This window comes from Salmo salar, chromosome 02, assembly GCF_965601325.2.
Source record: "Salmo salar chromosome 02, fSalSal1, whole genome shotgun sequence".
Classification (NCBI taxonomy): Eukaryota; Metazoa; Chordata; class Actinopteri; order Salmoniformes; family Salmonidae; genus Salmo; species Salmo salar.
Window position 1 is genome coordinate 25,139,379 of NC_138292.1, and position 15,799 is coordinate 25,155,177.

Here is a 15,799-nt window from a genome sequence, read left to right on the forward strand (position 1 = left end):
ACCTTGCTGCAGGAGAGCTTGTTGTGTATTTGAGGTTTAAAAAGGCTTCTGAAGTTTTCGATTTCCACTTTGAAATTTCAGACTTGATTTTCCCAGAATTTTCCTGTATTAACCCTTAAAAAAATGTCAATTAATTAAAATCCACATTATAATTCACATGTCCTGTTACTGCAGGATGGTTTTCCTGCTTTAGAAAACTGGCTCAAATTAAGATCCTACATTTGTATGTCCAATTAAAAAATATATATATTACAAAAAATCTGTAATTGATTGAATGGGGGCCTATAGTCGCACTGTACCTTTCCAGTCACAAACATGAGAGAAGTGCCAGAAAAACAAAGCACAGGTGCAGCCCAGGCAGTCAACTCCCAGAGATCTAAAGGCTAGAGGCACAGATACACAGGTATAAAAGAACCACAGACTAAACCCAGAGTCTCATACAGAGATCAAGACATGATGAAGCTGCTACTGCTGGCCTTTGCTTTGGGGTGTGCAGGTAAGACTGTAATACACAGTATCTACAGTATCATGAGACAGTTATGCAATGCCTGGGGTGGCAGGTAGCCTAGTGGTTAAAGCGTTGGACTTGTAACCAAAAGGTTGCAAGATCAAATCCTTGAGCTGACAAGGTGAAAATGTCATTCTGCCCCTGAACAAGGCAGTTAACCCACTGTTCCTAGGCCGTCATTGAAAATAAGAATTTGTTCTTAACTGACTTGCCTAGTTAAATAAAGATAATAGAATGCATGAAGAATGATACCTTCTTTTAGAGATAGGGAGGGAGATATACACCGAGTGTACAACATTAAGAACATTATGCTCTTTCCGTGACATACACTGACCAGGTGAATCCAGTTGAAAGCTATGATCCCTTACTGGGGGGGCTGTTGGTGCAACTCAGTATTAGGAAGGTCTTCTTAATGTTTTTTACACTCAGGAGGATGGAGCGTTGTTGCAGGAAGTTTCCCAACCCCACTCCAGACCCTGACAGGTCTACCTGTGGAACACTAAGAGGGGCTGGTATGGGGAGGGAAGGTGTAGTGGTGTCCTCATCAACGAGTGGTGGGTGCTTACCACCTGGAACTGCTTTGTCGAGTAGGTATTCCCCCTTTTTTCTTTCTTGAAATCAGTGTAAAATGCATGCAGCCCATATGTTCACCGAAAACAAACAAATATTTTTTGCTAAGTTCCTCTCCTCTCCACTCCTCTCCACTCCACTCCTCTCCTCCTCAGACCTGGCCACACTATGGTTTCTCTGGGGGAGCATGACGTGACAGTGGAGGAAGGGACAGAGCAGCACATCCGGGTGGCCAGATATGTGCAGCACGGGCCATAAGCACGAGGTCCCTCTCACAGCCTGGCAATGGTGAAGCTGGCAGAGCCTGCCTGGTTCACTCAGCATGTCATGCCCGTAGCCCTACCCACATGCTGCACTCAGCTCCACGAGAAGTGTCTGGTCAGCGGCTGGGGCTCCACCGTACCGGGACAGGGTGAGTGGACCATAAAGCCAGGGGAGGGCTACACGCCTCAACCCAAATTAATGGAATAGATAAGCACCAAATAAACTCCCATGAGTCCCTATGTCAGTCCCTCCATACAGACGAGCCCAAACTAATCCTGAAGTGTGAAACACAGCGGGTCATTGAGGTCAAGATGTGCCAGATAGCCTTTCCTCTTTATTGGATTGAACACGCTTTCTGTGCTAAAACCATCATCTCAACCGACAACTGCCTGGTCAGTACATCAACAGAACAGTGCTTTGCAAACATTTCTATTTTTATATTTATATCTCTGGCTGTTGCATTGGAAACAAATAATATTATGATCAACGAGCTAATCAAGATTTTCCTTTGTACTTCACTGTGCCACCATACTCTCCCTCCCTCCCTCCCTCTTTCTCAGTCTGACCAGGGCAGTACTGTGGTGTGTGGGGGTGAGCTAAAGGGGTTGTTCTGGTCCGGTTCTTCTGACGTTGGTTTGTACACCCGCCTGTGCTTGTACCTTGACTGGATGAGTGACATCATGAACACCCCTGATCCTACACCTGAACCTGTGTGGACCACCGCAGCAGCAGCTACAACATGGTGATTGAAAAGAAAAACAAAGTGATATGTACTGAAATGTTCTGTTCACCTGCCCCATTGATTCTATCATATCCGGTATGCGTTTTTTTCATTCACCAGCAGAGGGCGACATAGACCAGTAATACTGGCCTATCACAAACCTCTGAGAAATTTCTTGGCTATAACATGTCACACATATACATATTTTACCAAGCAATTGGAATTGGACACCCCAAAGTGTCTTTCCTGAAGATAAATCCTCCTACCATGCAGTCGTTTGTCCTGGGATATGTAGTTCTTTTAATCACCAGCAGATGGCAATGTAGACTAATAATAGTCCGTTTGAGCACGAAAGAGCTGCACAATCAATGTAAAGAGACACAGATTGAAAAAAGGAGATATAGGATATCCAGAGAGAGAGAGAGAGAGAGAGGGAGAGGGAGAGGGAGAGGGAGAGGGAGAGAGGGAGAGAGGGAGAGAGAGGGAGAGAGGGAGAGAGGGAGAGAGAGAGAGAGAGAAGGACTTAAGTGGTTGAGATGATGTGAGAGCAGGTGAAATGAGACTGCCATTCTTTGCAAAGTTTTGTATGAGTGTGTCTAGATCTGCGTGCAAGCTAAATATCACACTGACACATACACACAAACACACACTGTATGACTGACAGCTGTGCCCACTGACACTCAGTCTAACACTGGAGCACCTTCACCATCTGTTCTCCACACTTTCCCCCTCCTTTCCCCTCTTCCTCCATGTTCCCCCTTTCTGGTCCCCCTCCTTCTTCCCCCACCCTTTCCCTCCTCCTTTCTTCTAGCTTTCAGAGATCTCTGACTCTTTCCATGTTTTTGGTCTCTCCTGCACTCCATTCCACTCTTCTGCTCCGTCTCTAATACATTGAGAAAACAACCTATAGAAGCATCTCTTACTCTGTTTACAGTACAATATACTGCCCTTCTGTCGGTATCCATGTACCCACTCCCCCACTCATTTACCCTCTATTCCTCCCTCCATCATACTATAAATTCTCCCTATTCATCTGTCCTCTCTTCCTCCCTCACTCCTTTCAGTGCTGTTGGTAAGCATTGTTCCTGCACTAGCTAAACAGAGAGAGGTTTATAGTAAAGATAAGGTAATATGTAATATGAGCAGATATACTCTGAGTGTACAAAACATTAAGAACACCTTCCTAATATTGAGCTGCACCCCTTTTGCCCTCAGAACAGCCTAACTTTGTTGGGGCATGGACTCTACAAGGTGTCAAAAGTGTTTGACAGGGATGCTGGCCCATGTTGACTCCAACGCTTCCCACAACTGTGTCAAGTTGGCTGGATGTCCATTGGGTGGTGGACCATTCTTTATACACACAGGAAAATGTTGAGCATGAAAAACCCAGCAGCATTGCAGTTCTTAACATACTCTGACTGGTGAGTCTGGCACCTACTACCATACCCAGTTCAAAGGCACTTAAATCTTTTGTCTTGCCCATTCACCCTTTGAATGGGACATATACACAAACCATTTCTTAATCGTGTCAAGGCTTAAAAATCCTTCTTTAACCTGTCTTCTCCCCTTCATCTACACTGATTCATCTCACTCTCCCTGGCAAACTGTTCCTATCGCTCATCAGAGGCTTACATTCCCAACATTCTCCTATGACACCTAACAAACTCATGGTCCTGGAAGAAGAAGGAGAGGAAGTCACAGAGAGAGCGAGAGAGAGAGAGAAGAGAGAGAGAGAGAGAGAGAGAGAGAGAGAGAGAGAGAGAGAGAAAGAGAGGGGGGTTAAAAGTAGACAGAGAAGTCTCAGAGTATGGTGGCATAGATAAATGAACGAAGGACTCAACACCGCGATAAGAAAAATCACAGTAATGTCATAGTGACTCTACACGTGGTATTTACTCTGTGTGACTCGCTATGTGCCGACTTGTGTGCCTCAGTGTGTATCTCACACCCATTAACTGAAAGCAGTGTGTCTGTGTAAAGGCTTTACTCATTTATAAGAGACAACGGAGCATAAAAACTCAATCTCTCCAAATCTGTCCCCATTGCCTAGTAGAGACACTGGACTCATCAGTGGGGAAAATGACTTTCGAGTGCTCTAATGATACCGAGCTAATAGCTAACAGCAAACAGAGAGAGGGGGAGGGGGGTGTATATGTGGGCGGGGATAATACATCTAATGGAGGAATTAACTAAGTAAATGAACTCTGAATAATAACCTCCCTTTCTCTCTCTCCATCATGGTTAGAGAGTGCAGTGAGTGCTCCAGCCCCTCTCATCATCCCTCTAATGTAGCCCCCTCCACCTGCTTTTAATCAGAGGTGGAGCACCCTGACTGGATGTGTCTGTGGTAAATAGTGTACAGTGTGTGGGATAGTGCACCAGTGAGCGAGTGAGTGAGTGAGTGAGTGAGTGAGGAGTGAGTGAGTGAGTGAGTGAGTGAGTGAGTGAGTGAGTGAGTGAGTGAGTGAGTGAGTGAGTGAGTGAGTGAGTGAGTGAGTGAGTGAGTGAGTGAGTGAGTGAGTGTGAGAGAGATAGATGGTACACATGTGTTACATTACATTACATTTAAGTCATTTAGCAGACGCTCTTATCCAGAGCGACTTACAAATTGGTGCATTCACCTTATGATATCCAGTGGAACAACCACTTTATAATAGTGCATCTAAATCTTTTAAGGGGGGGGGGGGGGGGTTAGAAGGATTACTTTATCCTATCCTAGGTATTCCTTAAAGAGGTGGGGTTTCAGGTGTCTCCGGAAGGTGGTGATTGACTCCGCTGTCCTGGCGTCGTGAGGGAGCTTGTTCCACCATTGGGGTGCCAGAGCAGCGAACAGTTTTGACTGGGCTGAGCGGGAACTGTGCTTCCTCAGAGGTAGGGGGGCCAGCAGGCCAGAGGTGGATGAACGCAGTGCCCTTGTTTGGGTGTAGGGCCTGATCAGAGCCTGAAGGTATGGAGGTGCCGTTCCCTTCATAGCTCCGTAGGCAAGCACCATGGTCTTGTAGCAGATGTGAGCTTCAACTGGAAGCCAGTGGAGTGTGCGGAGGAGCGGGGTGACGTGAGAGAACTTGGGAAGGTTGAACACCAGACGGGCTGCGGCGTTCTGGATGAGTTGTAGGGGTTTAATGGCACAGGCAGGGAGCCCAGCCAACAGCGAGTTGCAGTAATCCAGACGGGAGATGACAAGTGCCTGGATTAGGACCTGCGCCGCTTCCTGTGTGAGGCAGGGTCGTACTCTGCGAATGTTGTAGAGCATGAACCTACAGGATCGGGTCACCGCCTTGATGTTAGTGGAGAACGACAGGGTGTTGTCCAGGATCACGCCAAGGTTCTTAGCACTCTGGGAGGAGGACACAAGGGAGTTGTCAACCGTGATGGCGAGATCATGGAACGGGCAGTCCTTCCCCGGGAGGAAGAGCAGCTCCGTCTTGCCGAGGTTCAGCTTGAGGTGGTGATCCGTCATCCACACTGATATGTCTGACAGACATGCAGAGATGCGCCTGGTTATCAGAAGGGGGAAAGGAGAAGATTAATTGTGTGTCGTCTGCATAGCAATGATAGGAGAGACCATGTGAGGATATGACAGAGCCAAGTGACTTGGTGTATAGCGAGAATAGGAGAGGGCCTAGAACAGAGCCCTGGGGGACACCAGTGGTGAGAGCGCATGGTGCGGAGACAGATTCTCGCCACGCCACCTGGTAGGAGCGACCTGTCAGGTAGGACGCAATCCAAGCGTGGGCCGCGCCGGAGATGCCCAACTCGGAGAGGGTGGAGAGGAGGATCTGATGGTTCACAGTATCAAAGGCAGCAGATAGGTCTAGAAGGATGAGAGCAGAGGAGAGAGAGTTAGCTTTAGCAGTGCGGAGAGCCTCCGTGACACAGAGAAGAGCAGTCTCAGTTGAATGCCCAGTCTTGAAACTTTTGTATTGTGTATTTGAGGTCAGACTTAGGCATTTAGTAATAATGGATTTGTATCGACTGTTATCAAGTGTATTTGTGTGTGAGGCTGTGAGTGTATGAGTGCATGTGTGTATGCATGCGTTTGTGTGTTTGTGTGAGAGAGAAACATCACACTGGTATTGCCAGTGATAATGCATTAGTATTGATGCCAGTGTGTTGGGGAGATCACAGATATGGCTGTGGTGCTAGAGCTCAGAGAGAGAGAGAGAGAGAACATCCCTACAAAGACTGAAACCCCATGGGGAGGCCATTCCCCATCCTACTGCAATCATCCCACACTGGGATAAACACTTACAACCCACTGTTGCCTGGACCACACAATTCTCTTGATTTCTGTCAAATTTGAGTTGTCTATTTTCCAGTTTTGTTTCCAGCAACTTTCTTCCCCCCTACCCTCCTCTCCTCTGTACGACTACCCATTCTGTAAGAGGCTCTGCTTGTTTTTATTGACCTGTTTTGTATCATGTCTTTCTTTGCTCTGTGTTAGTTTTAGAGCCTCTAGGCCCAGAGGGCAGGTTAGCAGTGATGGTACATACCAGAACAAGCAGCGTCTCGTGTGTGAGCAGGTCTGAAAACGTCTCGGAGACGGCCGAGGGAGATGAGAATGTGTGTGTTTGTGTGTGTATGTGTAATGTATGTAATGTGTGTATGATTGTGCCAGTACTTTCGTTAGCATGAGTGATGACAGGCTACAGAGAACCAGACGTATACATATACATTCTGTGCTGGGGAATCTGGCTGTGTGGCAGTGTGTGTAGCTATACTGCTCAGAGGAATGCAGTGAGGAACCTATACTGTACCTGGGGCCACACATTCCCAAAGGGAGACTAAAAACAACCGAACAGTACAACAGCAGCATAACACACAGGCAGTGTTGTGAACACCTGGCCCTGAGCCCAGCATTGTACCCAGTCTCCCTGTGTTCACACACCTGAACAGATAGCAACGCTACTGCAACAGAAAACATTACCTAAACTCTGACACTGCCTCACACTCAAAGTTCCCAGAGATAAATATATATGTGTGTGTGTGGACCTGCAGAGCAGACTGATGCATGGCAGGGCAGTGTGGGAGGCAGACACAGACCAGCAGTGCCAGGGTAGAGGAGGGGGGAGTTAATCATGTACAGCACATAAACACACTCAGAGGTCATGCTTCATCTTCCAGACACACTGCAGGTCCTGGTGTGTGAGACTCCCCAGATGCAGAGGAAGAGCCAGGTCCTGGACCAGGGCCAGGACCAGGGTCAGGACCAGGGCCAGGACCAGGGTCAGGACCAGGACCAGGACCAGGGTCAGACATCCACCATCAACTAAAGTAGACAGGTCTGATAAGGCTAATAGCAGTAGAGGCTCAGAGAGGAGAGTTACAGGAGACAGTACCTTCAATCCCCATCACCAGTGTGTGTGTGTGTGTTGTGTGTGTGGTGTGTTGTGTGTGTGTGTGTGTGTGTGTGTGTTGTGTTGTGTGTGTGTGTGTGTGTGTGTGTGTTGTGTGTGTGTGTGTGTGTGTGTGTGTGTGTGTGTGTGTGTGTGTGTGTTGTGTTGTGTGTGTGTGTGTGTGTGTGTGTGTGTGTGTGTGTGTGTGTGTGTGTGTGTGTGTGTGTGTGTGTGTGTGTGTTGTGTTGTGTGTGTGTGTGTGTGTGTGTGTGTGTGTGTGTGTGTGTGCGCCGCCGTGATCCACCTCTGACTGTTTTACTGGGTGAGAGAGTTAGCAGCTAGGCAACAGAGAGCATCGATCCGTGTCCCTGAAGTTCAGCACCATAGCACGATTGAAATTGAAAGGTAACTTCAGATTGAGCCGACACATGCAGCGTTTCGCGCTGACACAGGGAACTTGGCTTTTAGATTTCTATCCCGCTGTAGTGCAGATCTTCAGCACAACAGATTGAATGGAGCCCTAAAACACAGGGCTCAGAACCCTCTCATTACAGCTCTGTGCTGAACAAGCCCCAAGGAATGTCAGCCATTTTATTTGCCTACACATTTTACTGGCCATGTCTGAACAAACACATACTAATGATCACACGCTGACAGTGTAGGAGTGTGCCTTAGAGTAATTGACTGTGTATCTGTGAATGTGTGTAAATACCAACACAAAATCATTAAAGTATGATTCTCTGTGTATATGCGTGTGTGTGTGTGGGTGTGTGTTTCTCTGTGTAATAGCTCTCCAGACACCTGCTCTGCTGTGGTACAGTCAGACAGTGGGGGGGGGGGGGGGGGGGGGGGGGGTGCGGCCTGCAGCGTGTACAGGAGCTCACAGAGGTACACACAACACAGCTGCTCCTATTCCTCCAGGCCTCCATCTCTCCCCCTCTCTCCAGCTCCTCCCTTCCACCTCTCACTTCTCTTCTCTAGCGCTAACAGACTAGCTGACTCAGACACCCAGGGGGCCTTCATCGCTCTTCGACCTGTTTAAGGTGAGCCCTGTGTGGGATGCCCCGGTCATGGCCTCCCTTTACCCTGGATGTATATGTGTTGCATGTGTAACGGAGTGAAGAATGTACCGTAAACTCACACCACAGCTAGCTTGAAATGTCCCCGATGGAGCTATCCAATTGGTACCTTTTGGGTAGCTCAAATGGTTGAAGCGCTGTCATGGAGCGCGGTCACGTGTGTTGTGAAGCAGAGGACCAGTTGTTGGAGCCCAGTATGAGGAAGTTGGACAGTGGGGGAAGCTCAGTTGTCAGCAGCAAACTGACCTGTTAAACATGCTTACAGCTTAATGCTATGGATCCACTTTTCTTCTCAAAGGGGAGTGCTTGTTGGCTTGCTTGTCAGTACATGTCAGTGATGAAGGTCTGGTAGCCGGAGTGCATGTCTTTACAGGCTCGAACATCACTAACACACACAGGCTGCTTTTACGTCTAAATGATCTTCAAAGGACACCGCATCAGCTTGGCTTGATGCACACACACACACATACAGATCAACCATCACTACTACACATACACAAACACACACCAGTACTGACACGTATACACACCAACAGAAACACACACCAACAGAAAACACACACCACTACTGACACGTATACACACCAACAGAAACACACACCACTACTGACACGTATACACACCAACAGAAACACACACCCACAGAAAACACACACCACTACTGACACGTATACACACCAACAGAAACACACACACTACTGACACGTATACACACCAACAGAAACACACACCCACAGAAACATACACCACTACTGACACATATACACACCAACAGAAACACACACACTACTGACACGTATACACACCAACAGAAACACACACCCACAGAAACATACACCACTACTGACACATATACACACCAACAGAAACACACACCACTACTGACACGTATACACACCAACAGAAACACACACCACTACTGACACATATACACACCAACAGAAACACACACCACTACTGACACATATACACACCAACAGAAAACACACACCAACAGAAACACACACCACTACTGACACGTATACACACCAACAGAAACACACACCAACAGAAACACACACCACTACTGACACGTATACACACCAACAGAAACACACACCACTACTGACACGTATACACACCAACAGAAACACACACCAACAGAAACACACACCACTACTGACACGTATACACACCACAGAACACACACACTACTGACACGTATACACACCAACAGAAACACACACCAACAGAAACACACACCACTACTGACACGTATACACACCAACAGAAACACACACCACTACTGACACGTATACACACCAACAGAAAACACACCACTACTGACACGTATACACACCAACAGAAACACACACCAACAGAAAACACACACCACTACTGACACATATACACACCAACAGAAACACACACCAACAGAAACACACACCACTACTGACACGTATACACACCAACAGAAAACACACCACTACTGACACGTATACACACCAACAGAAACACACACCACTACTGACACATATACACACCAACAGAAACACACACCAACAGAAACACACACCACTACTGACACGTATACACACCAACAGAAAACACACACCACTACTGACACGTATACACACCAACAGCCCCCCAGAAGCACACACCCACGACACGCCCCACAGCACACACCACTACTGACACGTATACACACCAACAGCCCCCCAGAAACACACACCACTACTGACACATATACACACCAACAGAAACACACACCAACAGAAAACACACACCACTACTGACACGTATACACACCAACAGAAACACAAACCACTACTGACACATATACACACCAACAGAAACACACACCACTACTGACACATATACACACCAACAGAAACACACACCACTACTGACACGTATACACACCAACAGAAAACACACACCAACAGAAACACACACCACTACTGACACGTATACACACCAACAGAAAACACACACTCAAAATCAGGTCACACAGGATATGAAACCTTGGAAGTGAAGGAGATAAGAAAAGATTTATTGCCCTTTAATTTCATTATTTTTATTTGTTTCTCCCCTCCCTCCCTCCCTCCCTCTTTATTTATTGAACTCAGCTGATTGCAACAGAGTAGACAGCAGACTCAATGCTAATTTATGAAATCCTTAAACAAGACAGCTTCTTTATCCATTGGATGGCCAATCACTCTTCTCCTTCATTTCTTCTCATGACAGTTCCTGATTCTTCTATCGATTTCCATAACTTCTCCCTCCATCTATAACCTTCTCTGTCCCGTTCTCTCTCTCCTCCATCCCTATCCTTCTGTCTCTCTATCATTCTATATATCCTTAATCATCTCCGTCTCTAGATTGTTCTGGCGGTGGTGTCTCAGCACAGTGTGTGTGTGTGTGTGTGTGTGTGTGTGTGTGTGTGTGTGTGTGTGTGTGTGTGTGTGTGTGCGTGCGAGCGTGTGTGTGTGTGTGCGCGAGCGTGTGTATGCGAGCATGTGTGTGTGCGCAAGCGTGTGTGTGTGCGTGAGCGTGTGTGTGTCCGTGTGGAATGGCTGTTAGCCAACCCTTACTGAGACGCTGTAGTGGCTAGGTTATGAGCTAGGGACAGTGGCTGTCATTTCTCAATAGGCTGACGCTAAATGGCTAAATCAGATTAGTGCCACTGTAGCTAAACTCAGACCGTATTAGAGCCTTAGGGCCAGGGTAGGCATGGTTACACAGATGATACACAATAACATTGGAGACAATGCTGAAGTAAAAAGCACTAGAGGTGGACGCACACACTGTAAACCACAGTAAAAGCATTTGTGACAAATAGAAAAAAAGCTAATTAAATGTGATTGATTGATTGATTGATGATTGATTGATTGATTGATTGATTGATTGATTGATTGATTGGCTCACACACACACACACACACACACACCCATACATAATTTAGAACCTCATCTCAGTCCTTCCCTCCTCATTCTCTCTCTTAATGTTCTGAACACAAATCCTTCCCCTTCTGCAGGTCAGTGTAATTTCCTAATGGATGCTTGGCAGATGGAATTAGAGACAACATCCCTGCTGATAGAACCAGAGAGCCAGAAGCCTACAGTACAATGGCAACCTGCCAGAGCTCACAGAATCCAGCCGAGTCTTCCCTGTAGCTCAGTTGGTAGAGCATGGTGTTTGCAACGCCAGGGTTGTGGGTTCGATTCCCACGGGGGGCCAGCAAAAAAAAATGTATGAAATTGTATGAAATGTATGCATTCACTACTGTAAGTCGCTCTGGATAAGAGCGTCTGCTAAATGACTAAAATGTAAATGTAAAAATGAGTCGGCCTATACCTCTACACTAACAGTGAACACACACAGAGACCCACAGAAATAAAACTCACAGAGATTGTGGGAGTGTGGTTGTTTTTTTGTGGGTTTTCATTTGTTATAAATTCTACACAGTTCAATAAGAACACACAAGAACACAGTACAGAGCTCACAACAGAACAGCGTACCACCAAATATACAGTATACCAGGAAGAGAAAAAAGCACTCACATATGTATAACAAGACAAGAATCCTAATTCAAACCTTTCTCTTTTCTCTCAGAACCAGCGGACAAGCCACAGAACAACACAAGCCACAACTCAGTAGTTCTGAAGTACAACAATCCCCCTTTTCTTTAAAGAAAAGAAACCACTTTTTTTTATATCACTTTATATCTTTTTTTTTACAAATAAAACCAAGCGTTCCAAAGTTGAAGATATGCACCTGTTGGTCCCCCCCTAACTTCACAGGAGTCAGAACAGTCATTAAGTTACGGAAATATAGATGTCTTAAATCAGTAGACATATAAACACCATTGGAAAAACCAAATGATTCCCAGAAAAAGCGATAGTGGTTATAGTGACCTGTTCACAAGGCCGTTTTTTCCAGTGTATACCAATGATAGAGGACACTGCAACCAGCTATCATATATCTTTGTGCTGCCAATACGGGTAGTATCAAAAAAGCGTGTGAGGCAGAGAGAGACAGACACCAAATGCGCACCAAAACATTGGAACACCCCCACTAGGACACTCAATAACTCTTCAACTTATTTTGGTTAAAAAAATGAACATCACGTACACCCTCTCCCCTCCCACCTCACCCCCACACTCTACCCCCTCTCACCTCCCCTGTTACCCTCCCTCTCTCCCTCATCAAGCTGTGACTAACCTGTGTCTGTGACGTTCGTAGGTGAATCTGTGCTCCCTGTGTTGCTAACCCATCCAGCCTGCAAAGCCAATCTGTGCTGAAGGAAATGCTAGTGCAGCTGGCAGAGATTTCAGATTGTCAACGGAGGACAAAAACGTTCCCCATTTTGCCAGATTACTCCAATTTTCCAGAGCTAGGGGATAATAATTGGGTGAGCTGAGCGTAACAGGGAGTGTTGTGTTTCTGAAAATGGCTTTGGTCAGAGAAGGACAGTAGGCTATGAAATACGGCGAGAGCTGTAGCAGGGTCAGGACTAACGACACAGAAAACACACAGATTCATTCAGATTCACCTCACGTATACAGTAAGCCTCCATTTGATTGACAGGTTATACAGTATTCCGTTTGCCGAGACAGAGAAACAAAAAGAAGAAAACAAATGACCTGATACATAATATGTATTTCGTCAACATTGTGAAAATAATTTGTACACCGAATAGCTTGTCGTTTTTGTTGCTTTTTGGTTTGAGAACAAAAAAAAACATTTACACAGGAAGAGATCAGGAAGTTAGAAATTGTCTCGGCTGTTGCTAAGGTAACAGCTGAAAGGAATTTGAATAAATGAATAGACTTAGATTTTAAATGAAAAACTAAACAATGAATTGATACACAGGGACTAGAGTCTTCTATTTCATGTCATCCTGTAAAGAGAGGACTCTGGCCAGGACCAAAGCAAACAGGGAGATAGGGGTATGTTCCTCCAGCTTAGAACAGTCTAGAATTATATACAGTACTATAGGCTCTTATCAGAAGGCCGGAGTGGATTTAGGTTGGAATGACTTTTGACTTGTATAAGTGGGCCTGGCTTGCCCTGGTCGACCAAAAAGGTTTGTCAGAAAGTACATCTGAAGTATTGTGCCTAATATGCTGCTGGTCATCGTCTTGGGCATAGAATATGATCCTTACGTTTTATGTAACAGTAGGCACGATCTCTATGTTACGGGATAGAATTCAGAGTTACACAATAATCAGCGTAGTGATGAATACAGTAGGATGACAGTTTGTGTTTTCCCATGTCCACCAGAATGGGCTAGATGCAGACTCCACACAGAACAGACACATCCAGTTCTACACTGACTGAACGAAGAACAAAGCACAGCTCAGATACACAATGCAATACAGCACCCACAAACACACACTCACAAACACACACACACACGAACGCACACACACTCCTGCAACATGCAGTGACTTAATGGCATTTTGTGTTTGGATTGGGGTAGAAAAGGGTTACTGTGGCTAGAGTCACGTTGGACACATGTTTACTGTGCAGCTCTATTCTGCATGGGAGTCAACCAAGAGTTGTGATTGGTGGACAGGGATAATGCTCTGATAATGTCATGATGAAGTCAGTTGATGTCCAGTGATGTATTAGGTCTCATGTTTAAATACCCCCCCATGGTTACCCCCCATCCCTACAAAAACACCCTCCCATTCCACCGTCTTTTCTCCCTCAGTCCGATTTCTCCCTCTATCAAAAATAAAACAAGCCCTGCTGTCGTTTTTCATCCATCCCTTCATCCCTCTCTTTCTGTCTTCTTGTGTCATATTCTCCTCTGTTCCTCACTGTGGAAGACAACACAAAGCACCAGTAAATCCTTTGAGTCAATACAACATCATGTGATATTATATAAGTCAGGGATAATCAACTAGAATCAACCGCGGGATGATTTTTTATTGAGCGGATGGTCGGGGGGCTGGAACATAATTACAAATCATTTGAAGACTGCTTATTGACCTCAAGAAGCAAACAGATATAATGTTTGACTAAAACATAATAATGTCAAACCTTTCTTACATTTGTATACGATCACGTGTCTCTCTATTATGCATGGGAATACTTGGGAACAGATTTCTTAAATAAAAATGACTTGGAGGTGATTTCCTGGCATTTTTCCAGTCTTTTATTGCCCCCCCGCAAAAATAAAATATAATTTACAGTACCAGTCAAAAGTTTGGACACCACTACTCATTCCAAGGTTTTTCTTTATTTTTATTATTTTCTACATTGTAGAATAATAGTGGAGACATCAAAACTATGAAATAACACTTATGGAATCATGTAGTAACTAAAAAAAGTGTTAAAAAAATCAAAATATATTTTTCCTTCATGTCTTAAAGTAATGATGGACTGTCGTTTCTCTTTGCTTATTTGAGCTGTTCTTGCCATAATATGGACTTGGTATTTTACTAAATAGGGCAATCTTCTGTATACCACCCCTACCTTGTCACAACACAACTGATTGGCTCAAATGCATTAAGGAAAGAAATTCCAAAATGTACTTTTAACAAGGCACACCTGTTAATTGAAAGTCATTCCAGGTGACTACCTCATGAATCGAAAATCGAAAATATATTTTGATTTGTTTAACACTTTTCTGGTTACTTCATGATTCCATATGTGTTATTTCATAGTTTTGATGTCTTCACTATTATTCTACAATGTAGAAAATAGTAGAAATAAAGAAAAACCCTGGAATGAGTAGGTGTGTCCAAACTTCTGACTGGTACTATATATATATGATTTTTTGCTCAGAAAACGTGGGGAACCCTGATATAAGTCATTACACAGTTCATTTTTATACTGGTTATTCCTATGAAGAATGGTTGTCTATAACTGAGGTCATATTCATGATGACACTGTAGCTGTAATGATTCCAGCCAATCCCAGATGCTATTCTATGCCAATGCTTTGGTTTCCTGATCTCCTCTCCTCATGAATAGCTATTGGGTGATTCCTCATGAAACTAGAACAAAACAAAAATTGTCACAACATTTAATCCATAGAAGGGTCATTTGGAGGAATGATTGACATATATTTGACATTTGTATCTGAAAGCATAATTGATAAATAAGTCATTAAAGTCATAATTTTGCAACATTTTGGCCTTACTTTAAGTTGATAATGTTTCATTTGTAGGTGTTAAAAAGATAAAGTTGGTGTCATATAAAGCTTTACCGCTTGCTTTGTATTATGAGTAGCATTTTGATTTTAATAACACATTTCTTACAAAAATGTATTAATATTGAAAAATACAAACATGACTATGGAAAATATATATTTTTAGATTTGGCACATT

The 15,799-nt window shown here is 44.7% G+C and overlaps 2 protein-coding genes across 3 annotated transcripts in view; one reads left to right on the forward strand and one right to left on the reverse strand.

Moving 5' to 3' along the window:
• The first annotated feature begins 892 nt into the window (after nucleotides 1-892).
• Nucleotides 893-2,489, forward strand: LOC106577547 (trypsinogen-like protein 3). The gene is made up of 4 exons (XM_014155687.3): nucleotides 893-1,095; nucleotides 1,234-1,490; nucleotides 1,601-1,734; nucleotides 1,903-2,489. Exons 2-4 carry the CDS (start codon nucleotides 1,364-1,366, stop codon nucleotides 2,086-2,088), a joined length of 447 nt encoding a protein of 148 aa, XP_014011162.1. The 5' UTR covers nucleotides 893-1,095; nucleotides 1,234-1,363; the 3' UTR covers nucleotides 2,089-2,489.
• A 9,389-nt stretch (nucleotides 2,490-11,878) lies between these two features.
• bcam (basal cell adhesion molecule (Lutheran blood group)) overlaps nucleotides 11,879-15,799 on the reverse strand; it is a 99,242-nt gene continuing 95,321 nt past the window's right edge. For both annotated transcript variants that reach the window (XM_045713016.2, XM_045713017.2), the window contains one exon: nucleotides 11,879-14,285. In XM_045713016.2, the coding sequence (XP_045568972.1) occupies nucleotides 14,283-14,285 (3 nt within the window). In that variant the 3' untranslated portion in view covers nucleotides 11,879-14,282. The remainder of the gene's footprint in view (nucleotides 14,286-15,799) is intronic.